The sequence below is a fragment of the Halichoeres trimaculatus genome, unplaced genomic scaffold, assembly GCF_033239565.1.
Source record: "Halichoeres trimaculatus isolate MK-OKI-2021-1 unplaced genomic scaffold, fHalTri1.1 fHalTri1_scaffold_24, whole genome shotgun sequence".
In the NCBI taxonomy this organism is placed as follows: domain Eukaryota; kingdom Metazoa; phylum Chordata; class Actinopteri; order Labriformes; family Labridae; genus Halichoeres; species Halichoeres trimaculatus.
Genome location: NW_027437202.1, coordinates 1,949,785 through 1,975,644, shown reverse-complemented (window position 1 = coordinate 1,975,644; position 25,860 = coordinate 1,949,785). Strand labels below are relative to the sequence as shown.

The 25,860-nt window shown below is 44.9% G+C and overlaps 1 protein-coding gene across 5 annotated transcripts in view; it reads right to left on the bottom strand.

Moving 5' to 3' along the window:
* Nucleotides 1-537: 537 nt before the first annotated feature.
* Nucleotides 538-25,860, bottom strand: part of LOC141785968 (FERM and PDZ domain-containing protein 4-like) — a 51,395-nt gene continuing 26,072 nt past the window's right edge. For 4 of the 5 annotated variants that reach the window (XM_074664632.1, XM_074664633.1, XM_074664630.1 and 1 more), the window contains exons 2-16: nucleotides 17,322-17,444; nucleotides 14,445-14,596; nucleotides 12,771-12,873; nucleotides 12,171-12,216; nucleotides 11,620-11,724; nucleotides 11,379-11,486; nucleotides 10,702-10,833; nucleotides 8,481-8,600; nucleotides 7,936-8,072; nucleotides 7,666-7,792; nucleotides 6,539-6,628; nucleotides 6,267-6,449; nucleotides 6,044-6,179; nucleotides 4,924-5,940; nucleotides 538-4,839 (exon numbers count right to left, since the gene is read on the bottom strand). In XM_074664632.1, coding sequence (XP_074520733.1) covers nucleotides 1,484-4,839; nucleotides 4,924-5,940; nucleotides 6,044-6,179; nucleotides 6,267-6,449; nucleotides 6,539-6,628; nucleotides 7,666-7,792; nucleotides 7,936-8,072; nucleotides 8,481-8,600; nucleotides 10,702-10,833; nucleotides 11,379-11,486; nucleotides 11,620-11,724; nucleotides 12,171-12,216; nucleotides 12,771-12,873; nucleotides 14,445-14,596; nucleotides 17,322-17,431 — 5,922 coding nt within the window. In that variant the 5' untranslated portion in view covers nucleotides 17,432-17,444 and the 3' untranslated portion in view covers nucleotides 538-1,483. Of the gene's footprint in view, nucleotides 4,840-4,923; nucleotides 5,941-6,043; nucleotides 6,180-6,266; nucleotides 6,450-6,538; nucleotides 6,629-7,665; nucleotides 7,793-7,935; nucleotides 8,073-8,480; nucleotides 8,601-10,701; nucleotides 10,834-11,378; nucleotides 11,487-11,619; nucleotides 11,725-12,170; nucleotides 12,217-12,770; nucleotides 12,874-14,444; nucleotides 14,597-17,321; nucleotides 17,445-18,067; nucleotides 18,132-25,860 lie in introns of those variants that run through there. The other variant, XM_074664629.1, reaches the window with a different exon arrangement.

Genomic DNA, 25,860 nt, shown 5'->3' with positions numbered 1-25,860 from the left:
TGTTTCTGTTCTGCACCCAAGCTCCTTGCTGAATGGAAGAGAGATCACGTGACGCCACACATACCCACACAAATATACACTTTAAACGCCCATTTGGATGATGTTATCGAGTTTTCGAACTTAACGTGATGCTTTTAAAGTTATATTTCAAACTTTTTGACTGGTACGGAAGCCATAAGCTGACGCATATCGGTAATATACACCTTTTCTGGCGCTGTAACAAGGCACGGCTACGCTCTACGGAAGCCGGACAGCGAAAACAAATATCGCTTGAAGGACAAACGAGGAATTACGACTTAAAACGTTGCAATTATGGGATAAAAAAGTTGAAACTATAAAATATTGACCCATATTTGTGTGATTTTAATAGCTTAAATTACAATGTGTTAAGTCATTACCATGATTAAAAAAACAGTTTGATTGTATTTACATATTCCTTACCTGTTACATTATGCAAGGGGAACCCATCTGTAGTAAACAGCACCATCCAAATCAATACACACAAGGCACAGGCAGTTTATCTGTAAAAATGTGTTTTTAATAGAGTGGTGGATTACTGAAAAAAGAAAAGAATACCAGAAGTAAACGCCTCGCCAAGAGACAAAACTGCCTCTTAATATATTTTGTGGAATAATAAATCTGTAAAGCTCAGAAATCATTTCAAAACATGATAGTAAAGCATAAGGACTACAAAATAAATCAGTACAATTCATCTGGAGTATCATTGCGTCATTATCTTTATATGTGTTCAGCTTGATGAGGGTTTTGCTGACCTTCGCTCCCCTGAAAATAATCTATGAAGCAGTGGAGTCAATCTGCATTTCTAACACACCTTGCGTCCATCGTAATACAACACATTTGGAAACAACTTCACTTTAATGCAGTCATTCAGAAGAAAACAAAACAGCACGACCTGACATTTATCATGTGAATAGAAAAAAACTCACCTGGCTGACTGTGACACATTTTACCCACATGTCTACAGTTACATTTTTAATTATTACAATAATAAATATCTTAAGTAAAACTGCACTTCATGAATTCATTGAACTGAAAGTGAATTCACTCCAGCTCTGTACGGCAGCAGAGCAAATAAAGATGAATACTCAGTGGCTTCTTAAAACTGCTACAGCGAATCATATAATTATAGTGTATATATGTACATTATTTACATCTTTTAAATAAGTTACATAATGCACAGGTAAAAGGGTTTCTATTAGGTACATGTCATAATACAAAGGTCTGTGACAGTATGGCTTTGTAAATATACATTACAATATTGTCATCAGAAAAGCAAGTGTAGTCAGTCTGGACTGTCTTTTAGCATCTTGCTCAGTTTTCAAAGTTGAATGTCTAGTCTTGATTTATTTATATTGATATGAAGAACCTCAGGCTCTCTGTGAGAGATATGGCTCAACAAGATGCTCAAAGACAGACCTCGGCTGACTGCTTAGGCCACACTATAAAGCATAAGGAGTAGCCTCTACTTGCTAAGCAGCGTTTTAAGGGAGCGGGTGAGTGCGTTAGCAATGGCCGACATGGTACTGGAGTGGCGGACCAGGGCTTTCACGCTGTGCTCCCCAGGCGCCCCCACTGTTGCAGCTTCAGCGGCTTTAAGCAAACATATATAGTTCATGACCACCTCGTCAACCTTAGCGACAACCTCTCTCTGTTGGTGTGAGGCTGAAGCTCCGAGCCCTTTGACCAGACACATACAGGCTTCACAGAGACAGCATAGCACCTGGAAACTACAAGTCACAGCTAGCAGCATCTCCTCAGGAGTACCGTGGGCCTGTGCCATCCTGCGGCACGCCCGGCCTAACTCTTTCGACTCCACAGAGAGGAGCTGCTTGTACTGGGATACGTCCTGCAGAGGCATCTGGGCTCCACGGTCGCAGCGACCGATGCTGGATCTCACCAGCGCGATAAGTTCACTCGCATCACGGCGGACGTCAGTAAAGCCAGAGGGGAAGCCGTACATGCGGTCCTTGAGTGCGTTGATTCGTGCGAGGCGGTCGCTGAAGCTCATGTTGTTGAGGACCTCCCCGTACAGCTGCTCCCCTGCTGCATCCATTGCCGAGCCACACGGGAAGATGGCTGATGAAGCAGCGTTATCACAAGCACTGATATCACTCCCGCCGCGGCCTCGCCTGGGCCTCTCCCACTCCACATCATCCTCCTCACCCTCACTCTTCCGTTTGAAGAAGCAGTAGCTGAAAGGCCCGTTGCATCTCCAAGGACTGGTGTCCAGCTTCTGGGAGCCCTTGATGTGTTTCCCATCTTTCTGCAGGGGGAATGCAACAGAAGCCCTCCTGCAGTCCAACCTGCTGCCTGAGGACCAGCACGAGGTGTGGGAGGACACCGAGCCTTGGGAGTAGCTCTTTGAGAGACGCTTTCTTGTCTGCCTCCTCTGGACTTTTGTCTCACCCTGCTGGGGCACGGATGGTGTCAAGGGCTGCTGGCTCCTGCTTCGAGTGGGCTTATCAAACAGAACCTCCACACTCCCAGAACTGGCAGTCACGTTGCTGGAGCTCCTCTTTAGCTCCCGACCCCGCTGCAGGCTATTGCCCAGGGAATCAGGGCTTAGGGTGAGAGCTTGAATATGGTTCTGATTCGGCCGGTACTGCATGGAGTCCTGCGGGCATCCTGAGTTGCTGGAGCTAGTGTTAGCTTGCACAGGAAGAGGCAACAGTGAAGGAGGTGGTGGTGGAGGGGGAGGTGGTGGAGGAGGGGGTGAGTGTGGGTTGCGAGTTGGGGAGGTAATGCAAGCCCTTGGGCCAGAGGATGACTGCCTGATGAAAGCAGAGGGGTGGTCTCCTTTACCAAGAGAGAGGGAGTTAAAGTCTGAGCGCTGAGCGCTCATATTCGGGCCAGCAGAGAAGCAGAGAGAGTCACCGGGACGTTGATGTGAAGACTGACGGACAGGATGCTTCGCTCTCGGTTCTGACCTGAACCAGTCCTCTGTGGTGCTGCTGGGCTGGCTTCTGGAGCGAGGTGGAGGACGGCTGCCGTTCCCCCCCTCCTCATGGTTTCCACCTGTGATGAACCTCTCATCTGGACTGATACAGCCCTCCCTCTTATACATGGACAGAAACTGCTCCTGATCCATGCCGCTCCTCTCCAGCTCACTATCCAGACCAGAGAAGGAGCTTCTCCTCTCAGAGGTGCTCGGCCTGAAGTCTAGATTGTTGCTCAGAGTTTGTGAATGCATCTCGGGGCTTCTCTTGAGCTTCGCAGGGAGTGTGGCTGAATGGTACGAGCGCTGATTCTTATTCCCCAGCTGCATGGAGGCAGAATTGGGAGTGAGAAAAGGGGACGATACGGAGGAAGGCATACATGGACAGCGAGCTATAGTGTTCCCTCTGTTCTTCACCATCTCCACAAGCTGAGGGTTGCTTGTGATGAAACGTCTGGTGTCCTTTTTGACGGCAGCTCCCATGCCTGCGCTGTGCAGCTTCCCGCCCTGGTGCATCTGGCTGACTGTTAGGTAGTTGATCAGCTGCCTGTAGGCCTCGCTGCCCTCCTTCTGGTTCAGTCCCTTTTGGGAGCCTTGTTGTTTGGGATGCAGATCATTGTGCGCTTTCTTACCACTGCTTGATGAGTCTTTATGCTTTGACGGTGTTGCCGATGAGGGACGGCTCGATTCAGCCCCAGCAGCAGGAGCATGAATGTTGGGCAGCATTTTCCGGAGGAGGGTGGGGTCTGCGTGAGGGTGGAGGTCCTTTCCCTGAGCGCTCTGACCAGGAATACCACGGGGGATTCCAGGTTTGTTATCGTCGTAGTTGAACACCCTGAGCAGCGATGAGGAGGAGCTGGAAAGAGGGTGCCTTTGTAAGTGGTGATGCTTTGATTCGAAGGGCCCAGGGCCCAGCGGGGAGTCGGTTGGGGTGGCACATGCACTGCTGTTTGTGCTCCCCCCAGCATCCAGCGATGAGCACAAAGAGCCCTGCAGGGAGCTGTGGGCTTCTCCTTGCAAGTTTGAGATCCTTTTAGCCAGATGGTACTCGCACAAGCGGGCGACACTCTGCTGCCTGGACATTGGCGGGTGGTCACTGTGGATGTCCGATCCCTGCTCAGACCCCCCTGATCTGGGTTTTTTGGTTGGGGACAGCAACGACGCCACAACTAAATGTTCATCTTGATCAACGGCTCCGGCTCCATCTGCATGGCAGTCTGCCACACTGACAGAGTCCAACAGCCGATCAGAGGTGGAGGAGGAAGGACGAGGATTTCTGTGATGATCGTGGGCGTGGCTGTTCATCCCGTGGCCTTCACCTGCAGAGTTTTCACCCAAAAAAGAGTTCTGTCGTCTTTGAAACTCCCCTCGCTCGCAGAATGACGTGCGCTGGTCCAAGTCCAGCCTGGCACGGCTCCCACTGCTCTCCCCTCGATACCCCTCTCTAGTACTGAAGGTGTTGTACTTCCCGCTGGAGTCTGCCGACTTCTTGTGATGCTTCCCACCTGGTGTGGTCGAACTCGGGCGCTGGAGAGTGGAGGAGAGGTGAGAGTGGGCCCTCATCTCCATGCCCTCCTGTCCCATGGAGGGCACGTCTAACAAGGGGCTTCGCCGTGGAGGAACTGCTGGAGGCTGAAGGTGACGTGTCGGACTTCGGGGTCTTTTCTGGATGGTTCCTGTCGTACTGGGTGATACGGGGAATTCCGTTTGCTCCTCGAGTAAAGGTTGGTAGCCTTCCCTTGTGGCTACCAGGAGACGCATGTGGCTCTCACTGAGCCTGTGTGTAGCAGCGAGTTCACAGATCTCTGTCATCTCTGAAGAGTTCGTCTCATTTCCAGAATCAGAGGATGGCTCTGGACTGAAGCCTCGAGATGCGTAGGCACCTGGAAGATAAAGACGCAGAGTAAAAATGGGTACAACATGCAAAAAGCTGTGTGTGTGAGGGTTTGCTGGTTTCACGGACAGACCTGGGTTGTTACTGTTGGGTGGAGGTGGTGGAGGGGGCCTCTGCTGCTCAGAGACAGACAAGGCCTCCAGCGCCTGCAGAGTATTCACCACAGCGTTCTCCAGCCTCCTCTCCCCTCCTCTGCTCCCCTCCCCCTCCATGTGCGTAGGGACAGCATCGATTAACGACACAGGGATGTCATCGTTGTCCTGCGTGCTCAGCGGCCTCCCCTCTGGTGCGGCGTCTTCATCTGAACTGTCTCGGAACCCCGGTGGCGGAGCTGCAATCGCGAGGTTCAGCGTCTGGAGCAGCGTGTCGTCCTCGTCATCGTCCACTCCGTCGTCTCCCTCAGGAGGAGGCAGCGAGGTGAGGTCGATGATGTCGTCGGTGGAACCGGAAATTTTCAGGAAGGTGGCTTTGCCAGCAGCTGTGGCTAACCCTCCTCCTTGGTTTCCACAGTTCTCACCTCCTCTGTCCTCGCTCACAGGCGTCCCCCCTGTGGAGTCTTCCTCACAGGAGGCATCATCATCATCTTCAGCATCATCTGTTGTGTCTCGATAAAACAGATCCCTCAGCACTGGCTCCTCAGCCCCTTCCTCAGTGATGATGTTGCTGTACACGTGAGTCAGACCACTAAACTGAAACGGCACCCTGTCCGGACCCCGAAAGTCTGAGTTATTGTGCAAGTAGGGCGGTCTGTGCTCCGGTGCCTCAGGGCTCTCTAACAGTCGCTCGTAGCCTAAGTTCTTGGGCTTGGTCAAAGGTGGGTCCCCTCCGAAAATAAATGACACTTTGGCGCTGCGAGGTGAGTCTTGGGTTTTATGTCTGGTGGCAGGAGGAAGAGGAGGGGGCACGGGACTACCACGTCCCCTGAGGTCTCTGTCGGGGTTTGGGGGTTCGTGGAAGTAAGGAGAGATGTTGTTTTCTCTCTGTCCGTTGTCGGGGTACTGGGAGTCTCTGTTGTAGACCTCTCCCTGGATTTGCTCCTCGTTGTAGCCTAAAGATGTGCTGTAGGGCCACTCCAGGACACGGTCCTGACCTGGGACAGAAGCAGAAGATGTTTTAGATTCTTATGCAGCTCACACATCAATTGCTAACCCATAAAATCAGGGTTTATTTTATTTTTAGCCTCTTTAACTCACTTGCATCGTCTCCCATGCTGTTGCTGTGTGGCACACTAAAGATAGACCTCCGTGCGTCCACTAGGAGGCGGTAGTACCCTGCTGTTAAACAGGCCAGGTTCATTGCCTCACTTGAATCCATGATGAGCGTGATGGGCTGTGGGAAAGCAGAACAGACAGAGAGATGCAGATGCAATATTTGTGAAAGCTAACTCATGTTTGTTTGGCACAGGCGAGTGCTCACCCTCACATCCAGAACATGCAGCTCCAGCCGCACGTTGGTCTCATCCTCGGTGAGGATCTCAATGCGGTTGACGTGGCTGAAGTCAGCTAACAGAGCCACCAGGTTGGTGCGGGCGTTGATGACGTGGCTGATGCCATAACGCGGGCCCACTAAGAGCGTCACGTCTGTTTGCTTCTCTCCTTGCTGGAAAGAGTTGAACGAATGTTCACATCAAAGAAAAAGACACAAACTTCTCTTCTTCTGCAGTTAAACAAGTTTTCTTTCAGCCTCACCAGCAGTATAGATTTGAACTCCCTTCCTCCGTACAGTCTGAGCTCACTGAGGTACCTCAGGTAATGCACCTTGGCCTGCAACGCAGTCAGCTGCACAAAGAGAAGAAAGGGAAGAGAAACACATTAGTAAGCGTTTAAGACGGGGATCGCTTCAACCTGAACGCATTTGTCTTCTGATGTCAGGATGTGAAGCACTCTGAGGCCATTTGGGACTGGACCACTGACTCTGTTACATCCCATTAGATCATTTAAATCTGATCACAATCTGAAGAGCGGCCTCACTGCGGTGGATGCTTGCTGGGCTGGATATGTGAGCCTGAAGACATTTAGTGCAGATTGGATTTTCAAGGGGACGTTATCCTTTCTTTCTACATGCACAAACAAAGCATTGAAAGATGCACGTGTTGACTCTGACTTCAAACTTCAACGTGTTACTATATTTCACAAACACTCTCCAATAACTAGAAATGACTCCACTTATTTATGTAGCACATATCAAGCTGCTGTAATCACCACTTAAAATTCTCATCCCACCTCATTGTCTACACTCTCCTCTTCGCAGTATAATCCAGTAATAACTCGCCTAACCACCAGTCTGAGAAACAAAAGGCTAATGAAATGTCTGACCTTGCTAGTTAGAAAGCAGACGTCGGAGGTAAAAATCAGTTTTATGAACATCATCCTGAGTCTGTATCAGTCTCTGGTGAAGGCCAAAAGGATGCTGGGGTGTATCGTCCTTTAACGAGCATGTGAATGCAAATATCTGCTCAGACTCAAGGGATGATCAATACCCCTGAAATGTGACTGACATATTCGAGGCGTGCAGGATTTTTTAGAGGCTAAACTTCTCCACACAAAGCTGAAAAAGTCTGCCTGGAACATGTGAGCATCTCATTATGCGCATAGTTTGACAATCAGCCTCTGAGTCTCATTACTATTCAAGGTCCCGCTTGACGAGAGGTCTGAGGTTGACAAGGGTGAGAACCTTTACAAGGTCGAGCATGGCACAGAGGCTATTTTGGGATCTTGCATCAGAAAGCGGACAAGCAGTGTGTTTGCGTGCATGTGTGTGTGTGTGTCAGAAGTTTATTAACAAGGGCGAGGAAAGACAAAAGGAAGAGGCTCACTTTTTTCCCTGGAGGCACGAGGTTCTGGTTGGTTTTGAGGATGTGCGTCAGAGCTTTCTTGATGTTTTTCTCTTTCATGCTGGACAGCACGACAGGAGGCAGGAACAGCGACAGACCCCACTCCTTTCTGTGGAGACGGAGATTGATTTCAGGTCTAACATGAGCCCTCAGGGGGGAGAGTGCTTTCACCAGGAGCAGAAACTCTACAGTTTTTAGTAAATCAATCACAAAACATGATGTTCCTAACGTCAGAGTGTTTTCAGAACTTACTGGATGTATTTCAGCGACACCTTCTGGCTCTGCCGCGTCGTCATGGTGAGGATGTACATCTGCAGAGCAGCCAATCGCAGCGCGGCGTCGTACTTCAGCTCCGGGCCAAACCTTTCCAGCACCACGTCGTTGCAGCTCTACGAAGGAGGAAGTCAGAAAGAATATTACATAAGAGCCCCGCAGCCACTCCTCCGGCCCTGTGAAGTGTGTGGCTGGAGATTCCTTCAAAGGCAGCCTGTCCCCGGATGTGAGGGCTGAGAGGCACAAAGGAGTGAACTCTGACAGGAAAGATGTTTGGCTGCGCTCCTCCAGGGCTGCTTCACTTCAGTAATTATCAAAGACAGCCCATGGGGGAAGCAGTTATTGTTTTTGAGAGGGTTAGTTTATATAAAAGAGGGTTATTTCAGGACTTGATTTTGACAGAATTCACTCCTAAGGAACTCCAAACCATGTGGCAGATCAAACACACCTCACAGATCTCATGAATCTGCTGTTCCAGGACTTTACTCCAGATTTACTTCCTGGATTTCGTTTGAAGTGCTCACCTGCACGTAGAGGTATTCAAACGCCACAGCATCCCTCCGCAGCAGCTCCACAGGGTCCCGGGGCATGAAGCTGACTCTGAAGAAACATTTCATCTTGTCACAGCCGGGCCTCTGAGTCACCTGGGGACACGGGAGGGAGAAGAGAGGAGAGGAGGAGGGAGAGTGAGAAGAGGAGATCGATTGAAGGGTGATGGATGAACGGGGGCATTGACAGGCGGAGATGAAGAAAAAGTGGAGAGGAAACACACGACAGTCATTATTGGGTAAACAAAGCTGAGCTGAGAGAGTGGAGTTGAGGAGACAGAAGAGGAACTTTTTTCCACAGTAAGGGTCAGATGGTGCTGAGAGTAATTAATAAAGGTGGTTGATTTCATAAAAAGGGAGGATATGGTGCATCCACCAGGGGTGAAGGCCCAGAAACTGAGAGAGCAGCGTCAGGCTTTGTCTGCAGTGTTCATGGAATATAATAACTTAAAGTTAAGGAAAGTGTTGCATTTAAAAAATGCAAAGATTTAAGTGCAATAGTTGGAGGGAGTTACTCTGATTCTCTTAATGCTGGAGCTTGTCTGCCAGACTCGCCTGGAAAAGTTACAGATTTCCATGTTTTATGATTCGACTCAGGGTTAGACCATTGACTTTTAAGTTTTTTGGCTGAAAATTTTGTTTTGCAACTATTGGTGGAGAAGAAGTGGATAACCTTTGCTTTTTTTTCCTTCTTTGGACTAAGAAGTCAACAGGCATGAGATTCAATAGTGCAAGATCGGACAACGGGCTTGAACAAAACGCACACTTTTAAAGGAGAAAAGGGCTGTCGGATGCTATGGGTGGAGGGTTTTGTCCTCTTTGTTCAATTGAGGTTAATTTTTTGTTAATTTTGTGGAAATATCTGTTTACTGAATTGTTTATTTTGTTTGCAATTCAGTTTTGTTTGCCACACTGAGCTGATGCTTCTGGATGCTGCGAGAGTTTTCAAACTGTTTCCACTTAGAGTAATCTAACACTAACACTGACACTGATTGTCTCCTATGGACTTCTATACATGTGTGTCAGTGTCTGTGTCTGCCTCAACCCCCTCATTTGTCTGTAGGTTGATGTTTTGGTTCTATCAAGACATTTCTGGGCAGAGAGAAAGCACAGTTACCTCAGCCAATCACAACGTCCCCAGTGTACAAGTGACTATCCGTGTTGATAATAGCGAGTGAAAGAAGCTAGCCTGAGCGGCTACGGTAGCAGACAGAGGAAGAAACACAACCAAAGTGAAACGAAACTCCAGAGGGTGAAGCTTGGCTCAACTTTCACTCACTTTCAGGAACTTGGAGAGCTGCATGAGACAAAAAGTGACGCAAGCTACCTGTGATTAGCTTGTGCTAACATTCTAAGTCAGGTGCACAGCTTTCGAGTCTCTCCCATGTAGAAACGTGATCCTACAGGTGGTTGCTGGGCTAGTGAGTGTGCTCATGTAGCTTTGGTTGAAGGCAGTGGGTGTGACAAAAATTCCTGCTGACCCTACCTTTAAGATTAGACAGTTAACAAGTTTTGACTACATCTGAAAAGAGTCCCCTTAAGCGTTTCAAACATCAACAGTATTATTGCTGCTTCAAGTGTAAAAACCTCCGCAGACTAAATCTACTTTATCGCATTTCTCCTTCATGAGCATCATAAATAAAAACGCCATAAGAACTTATTCACATCACTTTAAGAGCTGCAAACTTGGCTGTGTAAATCAGCAGCAGCAGAAATAACTTGCTTGCAGTGGTTCTCTGCACTTCTTCAACTTTGAAATATTGATTCTGTTTCATAAATAATTGAATGGACAAGCACAAAAAGGGCGAGGGAGTGTGTTTTCTCATCCTACGACCACCACCTCTCTCCTCACACATCTGTCTCCATCTCTGACACCCGTCACAGGACAGAGAGCATTTCAGAAAGTGTCAACATTAATCTGCTGATGTGTGTGTGTGTGAGTGTCACGTCACAGCGGTGTGGTGTGAATATTAAAATCAGCTTGTAGCCTCATTAGAATGAAGCAGGCACTGTGAGTGAAAGAGTGTGTGTGTGTGTGTGAGGAGAAAAGGTGTAATGCGAGCTGTCGCCCCTGCTGTGCCAGTACTGATAAATGACACTAAGGTCCAAATGCTGCTTGAATACTGAGCAGGAGTGTGTGTGTGAGACAGTGAAGGAGACGGAGAAAGTGAGTGAGGAAGAAAATAACAACTCCTACCTGAGTAAGCATCTCCTGTTCGTGCAGGAGAAGCAGTTTGCTCCCCGAGCCTTCCTCCCTCTGCTCCAGCACCAGGGAGAAGTGCTCGATGCATTTGATTGACAGCTTCTCTTGCAGGGTCAGGATCACGTCCTGGAGAGAAGACAACACATGAATATTTCATCTGAGCGGCTGCGTAAAGCGCGCAGTGATGCAACGTTCCCACAAACACGTGAACTGCACAGAAGTTTGAATCAATCAGTTATCTATCTATTTTTTTTTTTTTACTTCAGGATAAAAGTGTAAACAAACACATTCAGTTTAAAGAGAGTCACAGCTTGAGTTTAGCACAGGGAAACAGAACAAGGATGCCACTGTGCATGACCCCAGCATCTGGATCCTGACAAACACATTTCTCCACCTTCTCCCCTCAAAAGAAGAGGTGATACCTCAGACGCCACTTCCAAAAAAGTTTGAGTCTTTAAGATCAGCATAAATCAAATCACATTCTGGGACTTTAAATCAATAAGGAGCTGGAAGTAATGGAAATCATGGTGCGAGAGGATTTCATGCTCTGTGTGAGTGTGAGCCCCAGGTCCCAGCCATTTGTAGTCTACATGAATTCATCCTTTTGTAATTACAGATGCAGCACAGATCGCTGATTCTGGCTCAGCAGCCTTCAGGGGAGAGACACACACCTTAATGGAGGTACTGCTGTCGAAGCGAAAAGACTTGGTCTGCCCGTTCTCCAGGTAGACCTTCAGGACATTTGGCATGAACAGAAGAGAGTTGTCCTTCACCGGGTTCTGAAAAGAGGAATCAACGTTTGCAGCAGAGTGAAATGGACTGTTGTGTTCTTATGTAAAGAAGTGACAACCATCTGGCACTGCCGATCCAGGTCACATATATGTATGAGTGTGTGTGTGCAGCAGAACTTACTGGAACCTGGCCGTTTATAATGACCTCCTCTGCAAAGCGCACTTTGACCGGATTGGACTTGAGCATGGCTTTTTTGGCTGCACTGATGAACGCTGATTTAGGGGACTGAGAGGCAGCCGTCCAAGAAGAGGAACAGACAGAGACAGAGAGACAGATGGAGGGAGAGATGTAAGAGCTGGAAAAAAATGCATGCACCAAGACGCAGCACAAAGCCATATTTATGTGTTCTCATCGATTCAATCTTTCATTTATCTTTAAAATTTCCACCTTTTTTGCCTTTCAGCTCTTTTTCCTCTCTGTAATAAATCTGCAGGTCATAATCAGCCTTACTTCCTACATGCAGATCCTACAGTCATGCTACCTTGACGGACAGATAGTAAGAGGTAAAGAGAATAAATATTGAGCCCTCCAAAAAAGATAAAGACTGCAGCCTGAGCAGCAGGGCCTTCACAACAAAGATCAAATTGCAGGAATAATAATATATTTCCCTGGATATGACATTAAATTTGAGCATTTATGACAAATACATGCACTGCAGATGGTGTACTTACAGGATACGGCTGGATAACAGTCAACACGATGGACTCCTTGCAGCTCCTGTAGCAGGCAGACAGCAGATCAGCATGTCAACACAAATACCAACAAAACAACAATCCCCCAGTAAATAAACCAGGCAGATAAAAAGCAGAAACCTGATTAGCTTGTCTGAAATGAAATTAGATGCCTGGAGCGATCAGCACTTACAAGTAGACACAGTAAAAAACCCTAAACGCACTCGTTTGTTCCCCATTTACTCACCATCCAGCATCCAGAACCAAAGCTGTGTGTGTTCCTTTCTCCTCATTAATGCTGGGTATTAATTTTCAGAGGATGTGTGTGTGATGAGCTGTGTTTAGTTTGCTTTATGCACAAGGGTGTAAAGAATGAGTCACACTCAGAGAGTGCTTCATTAGAGTTTAACGTACGTCCAGGACATGAAGCAAACAAATTTCAATCAGCATATTCATGAAAGAAACTGCATTTGGACTTTATTTGATAGACTTTCTCCTTTAAAAGTCTTCTTTGTGAGGAGCAGTGTCCCAGCTGAGCTGCTGGAGACCACGTTCTGGATTTAGAGCTCTGATTCTGACAGGGCTCAAGGTTTCCCTCACCTGACGAGGTCGATGACTCGCTCCCTGGGGGCTGAACTGACGGGCTCGTCGTTGATCATGATGATCTCATCACCTGGCAGCAGCTTCCCCTCAGACGGACCACCTACACACACACAAACACACAAGCAAAGACACACGTCGGCCTTCAACTTCTTCACACACACACAACAGGTCGCAGTGTTTAATTCATCAACTCAACTTGTCTGCTTGAGATTCAGCAGCGACGGATAATAGAGATCACTGAGTGTAAATCAGCACAAACAATCCTTCAAGTGAAAAAACAACAACGGTAATTTAAGCTAATTGTCTCTGCTCGGGTCAACTCGAGCAGCGTGTGCAATCAGAGAGCGGGGAAGGCAGCAGACGGCACCGTTTGCTTCCAAACAATCATTACGGAGAGTGTCTCTGATTAGCATCCAGCGTTTAACAGTGAGGAGGAGTTATCTTTCTGATTTCTGTGTTTGTGTGCACAAACAGTCAACAAATACTCAACTCATATCGATGTTTTTAGAATCTTAGAGTTGCTTGATTCAAGTTTTATTCCTTAGAAAATGACAGAGGTTGAAGTCTGTCTGTTGCCTGGTTCTAGGGTTGAGTATTGGTGAAAACCTCACGATATGATACACATCCTGATACTTGGGTCACGATACAATAGTATCACAGTGTATCACAGTATCACAATGTGCTGATAAATTGAGTTATACTACACAGTTAGCTAAGACAGAAAAAGATAAAGTTAATGAAAATCACATAATATAACTCAAAATTTTCCATTTCCTTGTTATTTAAATACTGGAAGTCATGGTCAGTTGGTGAAATTGATAAATGTCATTTGGTGTAAACAATGTTTCTCATACTCTGCAAAAAACCTGAAATCTTATTAAGTGTTTTTGTCTTATTTTCAGTAGAAAATGTCTATTTAGACTCAATAAAAGCCACATTCACCAGACTTATTCAGATTTTTTTTTTTTTAAGTCATTGAAAGGCAAAAATGAGGTCTGAGTTGCTTGGAAAAAGTAAAAAAAAAATCTGCCAATGGAACAAGAGAAAAGTTAATTGTATTTGGACATTATTATAGCTTCAAGCCAATTTTAAGGAATTTTTTCTTGTTCCATTGGCAGATCTTTTTTTTACTTGTTACATCAATTCAAACCTAGTTTTTGTCTTTAAAAGACTTAAAGCAGAAAAAAAATCTGGACTGACCAGTTGAATGTGGCTCATATCAAGTATAACAAGACATTTTTTTCTTAAAATTAGGCAAAAACACTTCTTAAGATTTCAGAAAAAAAATCTGATATTGCATAAAAAAGCTAAGTTGTATTTACTTCCAACTTTGCCCGAATATATATTTTTTTTTTCAAAAATATCGATATTGCATCAGAGGTCAAAGAATAATGATATATCGCTGTTTCAATATTTTTTTCACACCTCTACTCTGTACAGTCACCTCCTGTGCAGGATATGAGCAAAAAGTAATTGCACAAATGTTGCAAAAATTCCCTTAAGAACTATGAGGAACAATAAAAAAAACGAAAATTGAAAATCTGTCTATAGTCTTGATGCTTTTACCAGAAGTTGTCTGTCTTGTGCATGGATTTAAATAGGCAGGAAGAGGTAAATCAGAGTAATATCACCCTTTAAATGAGGAGAAGGAGCATTTGACTGTATGGTTACCTGGAGTGACAGAGCGGACCACCACTGGTTTCTCACTGCCCGCCACGAAGCCGAAGCCCAGCACTGGATCCCGCCTCATCTCCACCAAGCGAGGAGCGGGAGGGACCCCATCCAGGTGGACCTCCTCCAGGGAGCTGCTTGTGGACACTTGGCTGGAAAAGAAGAGGAGGGACATGCTGACTCCACTCACCATGAAACAAACCCATTTCGTTTTTAACCCAAACTTGCTGAATGACGTCAGCAACCAGGATGCTGTTCCTGAAGAAAATGATCCATCGCTCATTAAAATCCAATCAGGAAATTCTTTCCTCTGGTGGAAATACGTTCCATCTCTGTGAGGAAAGGTTACACTTAGTATGATTGAATATCTGTTCCATCAGCTGTGCATAAATCAGAGTCTTGGCTCAGGTTGGGTCTTTGAGAAAACATTTTATGCTTAAGAGCCACTTATAAAAGAGGGAGCAGGTCCTGAATTCAGAGGAGGACCAGGATTTGTAGCTTAGAAGCTGAGAACAAACAAAAGACGGGTCGTTAAATCGAATCACAGATTTTAACAGCTTAAAGAGAAGAGGAAGTGATTCTCCAATTTGAGGGCTTTGTGAAATCTGCTGAAAACTTTCACTCTTCTTTTTTTGGCCACTTTTTTTAAAGAGGGGTAACGATAACCACTGTGGGTTTCCAAGCCTTCCACTAACGTTAATGTGTGTTCATCATTCTTTTCTTTTTCTTCCTGCAAGTCATCGGAGCTGAGCGTGCCACTAAAATGTAAATGCCCCACATTAAATTAAAGCTTCCCGCTCGCTGCGCCTCAGACGGCTCGTCTGGGCCGGGACGCAGAGAATGCAGAGTGCCTGTTAATTAAGAGGTGATACGCTTTCAGTGGGGTTAACTCATTCTCTTGCTGTCTCTTATTTCCAGCCCTCCCTCCTTCACAGCTTAAAAGGCTCCCTTGGCAGCCGTTGCTTCGCCTCTGCACACTGAGTTCAGCACTGAGTGTCTATTGTTACCTGGCCAAAGTCCATTCCATCTTCATCTGCTTCAATCTGTGCAGGAGAGCTCATGCATTTCCTGTCTAATCCATCCCAACCTTTGGGTTAACCTCCAAACCGTTCACCTTCTATACCTTCCAGATTTTTGCGTATGGATATTTCTGCAGCTAATACAGGATATACACACATCATGTGCAGCTTTTGGCTAAATCTGATAAAGAAGCATGTTCACACCGTCTGCGACTTTATCTCCAACCAATCTGGATCAGACTCTCTCTCATTTCTCATTCTCACATTGATCCGTGTCGTGCAATATGGGCGCAGGAGAAAAAAACTCAAACTAAATCTGTCTGAGATGAAGCGTGTTCCAATTCATCTTTTCATGTCAGGGGGGCACGGGAGGATTTAATCCCACGCGGGTGTCAAGGGGGGAAGCTGGAGACGAAAGGTCGCAACGTAAAGGATGTTCATGCTATAAAAGTGTGTCATGAGCTTGATCAAACATTATTCACACCTTTAAATCAAAATAAAGGTTGTTCACACCGTGCTCGGGTTACAGTAACATATTCAAACAGTGGAGTCCTTCACTACAAGCAAGTATCAAAGCACTTCAGTGGATTACAAGCATAATTCAATAAAAGATGTAGTCCAGTCTAGGACAAAGAGTGGCACGTTAGAGTTATGTAACAAGCTTAAAAGACTCAGCTAACCTTTGCTACACCGCATCTTTAACTTTAACCGTGCAAAAAAAACTTTAAGATTGAGAGAACCATGAATTCTGTCAAATCTCCACAGAAAACCCTCAAAGGATGCAGAAAGCAAGACATGAGCAGATTGCACACAAGGCGTCACACATCCCAGACTGCTAAAACTCCTAAACCACTTCTTTTTTTAATAAATAAGCTGTTAAAAGTGAAGTGTTGCGTGACGTCAGCAGCAGCTCCCTCCGCTCTGATCACAGGGATTTCAAAGGCCCCGATACTTGAGAGGAGGAGACTTTCCTCAAACTTTCCCCACGACGTCTACCTGTCCGATGCACTTAATTCAATCAAGCTTTTCCTCACTCTCCCTCTTTAATCTGCCCCCTCCACCCCTCTCCACGTCTCATAGAAATCCAATTGTGATACTCGGGTGGTGTCACCTCTTCTAAAGCCAGCAGCTTTTCTCCCGGAGAACAAAGCCACACCAACCAGAGCTGTCTGCCTTGTCATATTAAACTCCCCCTTCATGAGGAGAGGAGGAGGAGGAGGAGGGTTTAATATGAGAGAGGATGATGGAGATGGAGAGGTGGGTAAAATTCATTGAAAGTACAGCTTCATTGTTAAATAGAGAGCAAATTGTACGAACGTGTTTCTACACATTGAGTCAGAGAGAAAAGTTGAATGTCATTAATTTATGAGGACAAACCTGAACGAACTATTTCTGTTAACCAGTTGAGTTGGTAAGCGTGATATTTTTACTACTTTTTCTCCTGTGTTTGTCTGGAGATCCTACATGTAACCATGTCCGCATTGTTTACATGTGAAATGAGCTGTTAACAGCCTGTAACATGTCAATGCTAACTGGTGCTAGGCCTGATGTTTCCCCACAAGGTGAAGAGAAGGAGGTGAGGACGACGTGCTGATTCTCAGGTGTGAGCTAAGAAGTGACGACATGGACCTGTCCTCCCATCCATCCTTATTGGGAACGTAAGATCTATCTCCAGTAAGATGGACGAGCTAGCTGTGCTAACCCAGCAACCAGAGAATACCAGAGGGCAGAGAAGCATCATGCTATTCACAGTAGTTTCATGCCGTTTAATACAGTAAAGAAAAGTGTTCTTATTTCAAAATTACTTGGCCTGCAACTGATCAGAATTTGACCACCCTGGTGTAGACACTGCACGTACTTGGTGAGGCAGTCCCGTCCCTCCCTGCTGCTGTTCATGCTCTCCCAGCTGTACGGAGGCCCCTGCAGTCCGCTCCAGGAGCCTGGGCCAGGGGGCGGCCAGCCGGACATTTTGTTCTTATGGCTGAAACAGAAAGGAGATAAAAGTTAGGGTTTGGTGAGCACATGGTGAGCACTCTGTGCACTTCTGATCCCTCTCAGCCCAATTAGACAGACTTCATGTCTCTCGCGGTGTGACACAGCACCGCTCAGTGCAATCAACCGCAGTCGAATAGCGGCTAATCTGGGGGTCTGTGGGTAGGCAATCAATGCAAAATGTGTGCATGCATGAGTGGAAGGCAGCTGATTGCAGGTTTCATGCTGATTTCACAGAGAGGATTGGGATATATATAAATAAATAAAAAGTCTCTCTTGAAATGAGATTACAGCAACATCATCCTCCTGAGTTCAGAGCGCTGCACGGCCCATAAGGAGCCCGTCCCATAACTCTCTGCAGAAATAATCACACCTGCAATAAAAGCTCATCAAGGCAGAGAGATGCAACTGAACCTGAGCATCTTCATTCCCCCGTCTGATTTATTCCACAGAACACTTCCTTCCACCGCCATAAAACCACCAGGACGACTTCACTGTCCTGACCTCAACTCTCTGATGCATAGCAACAGTAACAGCAGGAAGAGCAACCACACTTCTGTGCCAAAATTCAGACTCATTTTCTGTTACTCAGCATATTTAAGAAAGGCGTACTAGATGAGGACGTCATCACCGTAGGAATCCAGCTGGTCCATTCCCATACCGTGCTGCGGGTGGGTTGAACTCATCAGGCAGTTATGTCATAGCGTGCAGCGTGTGAAAGAAAAGCGTCCTCGTGTGAAAGCTCATAACAAGCTGTGCTCAAGAAACAGACACAACTCCAAGCTTTCAAGTCATTCTTTGAACCGACAGAGCACGTTTCAACACTCTGGGGCTTTGACTTTAACTCCTCTTGATTCTGTAGCCATACGCAGATTCCAGCCAGACGCTCGCTTTTCTGCTGATCTCCACTCATCCAAAAGAAAAACAACCCCGCTGCCGCCGCCGCTCCAGAATCCCAATCAGAGGCTCTTAGGCTGGAAACATACAGAGGCCACGGCGTTGACGCCTGTGCAGATCTCCAGTGTGTATCCAGACATTCATCTGCGTTTGTCATTGTGCTGCAGCAGCGGAGAGCGGCTTTGGTCCAAACTGAACTAAACTGGCGTGGCCTCGCCTCCTTTATCCCATAATCCCTCTCATCACAGAGAAAACAAATCCACGCTGTGTGTGTATGTGTGTGTGTGTGTGTGAGTAAGGATGAGTATTTTGTGTGTGTGTATTACAGAGCGGGAGGGAAAATGAGAGGGGAGACAGCAGTGTGCAACTGTACATGTGTGTGGATGTGTGTGTGTGTGGAGTAAGAGGATTTTCAGGGAGCGACCATGTGTGTGGATGACGCGGGAGCAGCTCTCGAGTTCACCTGGATGGTGCTCACTTTCAATCTCAGTATTTCTTTGAACTGAAAAACAACGCTGCATCTTTTTCCCAGAGGTCAACGTGTGTGTGTTTCAGGTTTGACCCTCGGGAAGAGTTGAAATGCAGCGCTCATTTATGTCCCCATCAAGGAAAGGAAAGGAGGTTTGGATGAAGGCCAACATTCCTTAATCTTCCATCAATACAGATCTCATAGATACGAGTTCAGATGAAGTACAATCAATTCAATCAGAGAGATTTGTTAAAATCCTGCAACACTTAAATCATCCCACATAATCTGTTTCACTGTGAAGTGTGTTGAAGCGGCCTCCTCAAGAAACCCTCATCTGTTTTTCTGGAAGTACAAATCAATTTCTCCATTCTTTACACTTCCTGCAACGTGAAAACAAATCTCAGCCTTGCTCTTGTTCCACGCAAGAAAACTAGGGAAGCACGATATATCGGTATCAATCTCGGTATTAGCCAATGTTTGTCATTTTTGAACATATTCCTATCTGGCAATTTTTTATCAGTATCGACGGATATGTTATAAGTATTAGCGGATATGCTATCAACATATCAGTATCGGCCGATATGTTATCTGTATTCGCCGATTTGTTATCAACATATCAGCTAATACCGATATGTTATCAACATACCAGTATTAGCCAATATGTTATCGGTATTAGCCGATATGTTATCAACAGATCGGTATTGGTCAATATGTTATCGTTATAAGCTGATATGTTATCAACATATCGTTATCGGCCGATATGTTATCAGTATCGATACCGATAACATATCAGTATTAGTCGATATGTTGATAACATATCGGTTAATACCGATATGTTATCGGTATTAGCCAATATATTACCAACATATCAGTATTGGCCCATATGTTATCGGTATTAGCTGATATGTTATCAACATATTGTTATCGGCCAGTATGTTATTGGTATCAGCCAGTATGTTATCGGTATTGGAGGATATGTTATCAACATATCGTTATTGGCCGATATGTTATCGGTACCGATACCGATAACATATCGGCCGATAAGGATATGTTGATAACATATCGGTTAATACTGATATGTTACCAACATATCAGTATTGGCCCATATGTTATCAGTATTAGCTGATATGTTTTCAACATATCGCTATTGGCCGATATGTTATCGGTACCGATACGGGTAACATATCGGCCGATAACGATATGTTGATAACATAACGGTTAATACCGATATGTTACCAACATATCAGTATTGGCCCATATATTATCGGTATTAGCCGATATGTTATCAACATATCAGTATTGGCCCATATGTTATCGGTATTAGCTGATATGTTATCAACATATCGTTATCGGCCGATATGTTATCGGTATTAGCTGATATGTAATCAACATATCAGTATAGGCCGATATGTTATTGGTATCAGCCGATATGTTATCAGTATTGGAGGATATGTTATCAGTATCGGTATTGGACTATATACTATCGGTATTAGCTGATATATTATCAACATATCAGTATTGGCTGATTTGTCATGAACATATTGGTATCGGTCAATATGCTATTGGTATCAGCCGATATGTTATCAGCATTGGAGAATTGATTCTCTTCATGGTCATTTTTTCTCACGATTGCGCTGTTCTTTCGCTCTGAACTACCCCTACACATTATCTCAGATTGTTTCTTTTTTTATTCCAATAATTATATCGATAAATATATGTATATATATATATATATGTAAATATATAAGCCATAACAACAAAATTGATATTGAATATCGGTATCGGCCAAAATGTACATATTGGAGCATCCCTAATGAAAATATCAGATTACCACTGCAAAAACCTGAAATCTTAGCAAGTGTTCTTGTAATATTTCTGTGAAAATGTCTTTCTTTAGACTAAATATGAACTACATTTACTTAACCAGGCCAGAACTACATGCAATTCAGACCTCATTTCTTCTTTAAATAACTTGAAATAAGACATTTTTCTTGACTAGTCAAGTGAATGTGGCTTATATTTAGTCTAAAAAAAGACACTTTTACTGAAAATAAAACAAAAACACTTGGTAGGATTTTATTTTTTGCAGTGTAATAACAATTTGCAAACCTGGCAGTAGGACTAGCCCCAAAGGATGGGTCATTGATGAGTTTTGACAGCGGACAGGATAAAGAGGGACTTCCAGGACAAGCTCAAAGCTCCTGAGAGGAGCGTTTATCTGGTTATGAAACAGATTGAAAGTTATACTTGCTAATACTGCAACAGGACGCTCGTGTTGTGCAGTTTACCATGCAGACAGCTTCCCAGCCTCAACCGCCAAGCTTCAAGCTAACACACCACTAAACGCCGGTTCTCAGCTAGCAACAAACGCTGCTGGCTTCTTCATGTCAGACCTCCCAGTATCTCAGAAAGCAGTGAAGCCAGCTGGCTCCAACGTCCCCGCTCAGCTCCCACATACTTCCGCCAGCGAGAACACACCGCCCCAAACACTCCGCTCAGGGTGCATGTCAACAAATGTTTAATTTCTCATTTGCTGCAGCTCTGATTCTGCTTTTTTTGTTTAACTGAGCAGGGTTCAGCTGACGTGACATCTACAGGAGGGCACACAAAGAAGCCCCAACAGATAAAAGTCCATCTGAGTGGATTAGAAACCCTATTTCTCTGGCATTTATTAGATTTGGTTTGTGAATATGATTGCTGTGTCTTTTGGAGAGAAGTCTGCAGTTCAAGAGCCAATTGCAAAATGTATTTATGTCCAGTGATAACTGCAGGCTGGGAAGGCAGGAATCTGAATTAATGTGGAAGTTCTTGAAGATGGATAACAATCTAAGTGTTTTCCAAAAGGTTACACTGTCTTAAATCTTACAGTGTGAAGGATATTTGAGTTTTGAGCGATCACTTTGCTGTCATCTTGAGTCTTTTCTACGGCAGCCTAGAAGGAAAAAACACTTCATATGACTTGTTTTGGGTCTAAAATCTGACTAATGTCTGGACTGTGCCACTGACCGCCTGCATTACTCAGCCTGTGTCTGGCTGTCTCTTCAAAGGGAAACAAGCTGAACAGAAGAGATGGATCCGGGGCATTTGGGCGCTGACCTTTGTTGGCACACTTTCCGATTCAGAATTTTAATTGCACTTTTAACATGAAAAGCGAAATATCCAAGACAGCCTTGGGATTCTTCTCCTGACGCTCCAGGGACTTCTGTCTGACCTTCTGTGTCTGAAAAGAACACACAGAAACTAAAAAACAGGACATTAACTCTGAACATTTTCATCCCGTGTGACTGAATTTGCACAAGAAGAGCTCTCACAAGATGCTTTCTCTGCCGTTATGACTATGTTTACTGTAGCCAGTGACAGCAAAGCCAGCTCCCCCTGCCAGATCTCACCCCTTTACACTCTGCAGAACAACTAGGCTAATCTAAGCACAGGCGTCATTCAACGGGAGATTTTATTCATCTCTATAAAAGCTGGAGGACCTCGTTCAGCACACAAGGACATGTAGGTTAAGTGGTGTGAAATATACATAGAAAATGTAAATCAAGGTTTGGGTCACTTGCTACTCGATTTATTCATTTTAACATGTCAGCTGAGTCTGCATTAAAGAGAAAAGTGTCCGCTCTCACTCCTTCCTTTATAGACTGATATAATGACTTGAGTGCTTTAGGAAAATCCACTCCAGCCGGAAATCTTTCAGCCTCAGGGATCCCAGACGAGATGCGCTGAGACGAGTTTCCACTTGCTGAGATTTCACACGCAAAGCGGAGAGGAAAATAAGTAAGGAGGAAGAGGGAAAATGTGTAAAACTTCATGATTATCCTGAAGTAACTCCCGGTGTGCGTGTTCAGGATTGTGTCATCTCCAAACGCAGCGGGCGGGCTCTGTTTGAAACACTCAGAGTTGGGTTGGAAGCATCAGAAGTAAAAGTGAGGAGAGTAAGAAAGCAATGAAAGTAATTTGGGCACATACGCTGAGATATTTGAGCAGATTTGAGCGTCTAACTTTGAAATACTGTCTAATAAAAGAAAAAACAGCTTGAATGCTCCCACATTGCTCCCACAGTTACAGCTGGTAGGGTGACGCTGTCCGTGGTGCTGAATCAGAGAACACTCCAATAGCCTGTTCGAAGAATTGTTGCAATCTCTGTCACACCTTTACGAAAATAAAACTATACATACTGATGTTTCTTTTAATCTTTTTACACAACAGGTGATTGATTGATAAATTATTCCAGGAACTAAGTTGAGTTGAATTATCTGGATTTGTGCGATTGTCAGTGGAACAGGATTGTCTAATCGGGCATCGATCTTCCGCTACAGATTTCCTTAATTGACTGTTAATGGAGCTTCTTTCCTTTAAGTGTTCTTCATTATGTTCATTCATGTACCAATCGCCACGCAAAGATTACCACAAGACATCTCCAGCCTTCTCCTGTCTGCCATCCTCTATCAACGTACCTCTACAGCAGGCATTGCACTGGACATACAGCACATTTTATCGTCCAAAGAGGGCAATTAGACCTACTTTTGCCTCCAAAGAGGACACTTAGGTGTTTGTTTTTTGCCTTCTTATGGGGCACTTAAGCATCCATGTTTGCCTTCAAAGAGGGCTCTTTAGTGCCTGTTTTTGCCACCTAAGAGAGCACTTTAGCATCCTTTTTTGCTGTCAAAAAAGGCTCTTGATCAGCGTCTGCTTTTGCCTCTCAAGTGGGAACTAAAACATCCGTTTTTGCCACGCAACAAGGCACTTAGGCGCCTGATTCTTGCTAACAAGAGGACACTATTTGTGCATTTTCTGCTTTACAAAGAGGGCTCTTTAGTGCTTGTTTTTATCAGCAATGGGGGCACTTTAGCACCAGTTTTTTTCTGTCCAAAGGGCATTAAGGTATGAGTTTTTTTTAATCCAAAGAGGACTCTTTAGTGCTGGTTTTTCCACCAAAGCGGGAGCCTTAATTTGCGATTTTTGCCTTCCAAGAGGGAACTTAAGGATCCATGTTTGCCTCCAGAGAGGGCTCTTTAGTGCCTGATTTTGCAACAAAACAGGGCAATCCAGTTTATGTTTTTTACCTTCCAAGAGAGGACTTAAATATCCATGTAAACTATCAAAGAGGGCTCTTTAGCCTCTGTTTTTGCCACCAAAGAGTGCTTTTTAGCAATGTTTTTTGCGCCAAAAGAGGGCACTTTAGTAATGGTTTTTGCGCCCAAGAAAGGGGAACTTTAGTAATGTTTTTTGCCACCAAAGAGGGCTCTTTAGTTATGATTTTTGCACCCAAAGAGGGCTCATTAGTAATAGTTTTTGCCACCAAAGTTGGCTCTTTAGTAATGGTTTTTGCATTCAAAGATGGCTCTTGAGCACCTGTTTTTGCCACCAAAGAGGGCTCGTTAGTAATAATTTCTGCCCCCAAAGAGGTCACTTAAGCATCTGTCTTTTGCCGTCCAAGAAGCCACTTAAGGGATGTGTTTTTGCCTCTGAAGAGGGGACTTAAGTGCAGGTTTTGCAACATTTGGGCCCTCTCTGTGCACACTAGGGATAACCCGATTGTCAGCGGGGCCGATATTTGGCATTTTGGGCACATCTGCATTAGCCTTTTTTTTTTTAAATCTGATGGCTGATGAGAAACAAATGATGCAAATTTTTTTTGCATCGTTGTGGCTCTGCAGCACTGTCCCACCCACAGTACCATCTGATTGGTAACAAGCAGAGCCATGGCTTGGGAAACAGCCAATCAGCAGTGCAGTTACATTGAAATTTCGGGAAACTTTATTTACTGTAGAAAATGTTAGCTATTAATTCTGTTATGTTTTCATTTTACCTTATAAAACATGCTGCTGAGCCTGGGAGCTGTTTAATGAACTCATGCTAAAGGTATTGAAATTAAGATAAGTGTTGGAGTTTGCATTGTTCAAAATTTTGACACCACCATTTTCACTTTGACTGCAAATTAATATCTGCTTCAAATATTGATTATCCTCCTTGACTACAAGTTTGGTATCAATATGGGAAAATCCAGATTGGTCTATCTCTAGTGCACACCCCTGTTCCTAGTACAGAAATTAAACATAGTTGAACACTGAGCTGTATTTTCCCCCACACTCTACATAAAGTTGTGACTTTGTTCATTTGTCGCTATTGTGTCACAAGAAATCTCCTAATTGGCTTGACGTGAAACTTCTTCTCCTCTCTGTTTTCCACATTATGCTCATTACTGTTCCCAGCTAGCACACTCTCCCGCTCCAACCATCGCCTGCTCTCCTCCTCACCCTCTTTTCTGTTTGTTGCCTTTTCCCTCACCCTCTCACTCACTCATTCATTCCCTCCCATGACTCCACACTGTTCATAAATGAAACATCTCCTCACGTTGTTAAAAAGTCGCTGTGGAAGTGCTTTCACTTTATTTAGTGTTGAGCGCTGAGGACGACATGCTTTGGCTCTCAGAGCGTTTTGCACAGGCAGGCATGCACGCATCGGCACATGCACGGGAAAAGATGTGGACACTCGGTTTCTTTTTTTATGTAACGCCTTGAAGATTCTGCATGCTCGCTGAACATCTTGCAGAGTGAGGATGTTTGCATAACGGGCGTAATGGGATGGGGAAGAATGCAAAAAACTGCCAGACTTTCACAAACTGGTTGCAGCAGAAGCTTTTGGGACAGTGCAACACAGATTCTTCAGAAATGATTTCATTTTAAGGCACATGTATATTCTCATAATCTTTAACACTGAGCTGTGCTCCAGCTGATTTATAGGATGTGGATCTTTATGTTCTCTGGAGATGACACTCCTTACAATCACTGGCTCAGCTCCCTGGTGTGGAAACACGCCAGCAGCCTGCGATGATGCTATCAATTAAAAAAAAAAAGAAGGTGAGCTGCATCTTGAGGCTTTTATGAGCTGATTTCAGAACCACGGAGAGCTCCTCCTCAGCTCCACAAGCGCTGCTCGGGTTCAGAATACTGATTGTCAACCAAAAGTAATGCATAATCTTTCAATCTACTCACACACACACACACAGCATTACACAGGCAGAAACACATGTCAG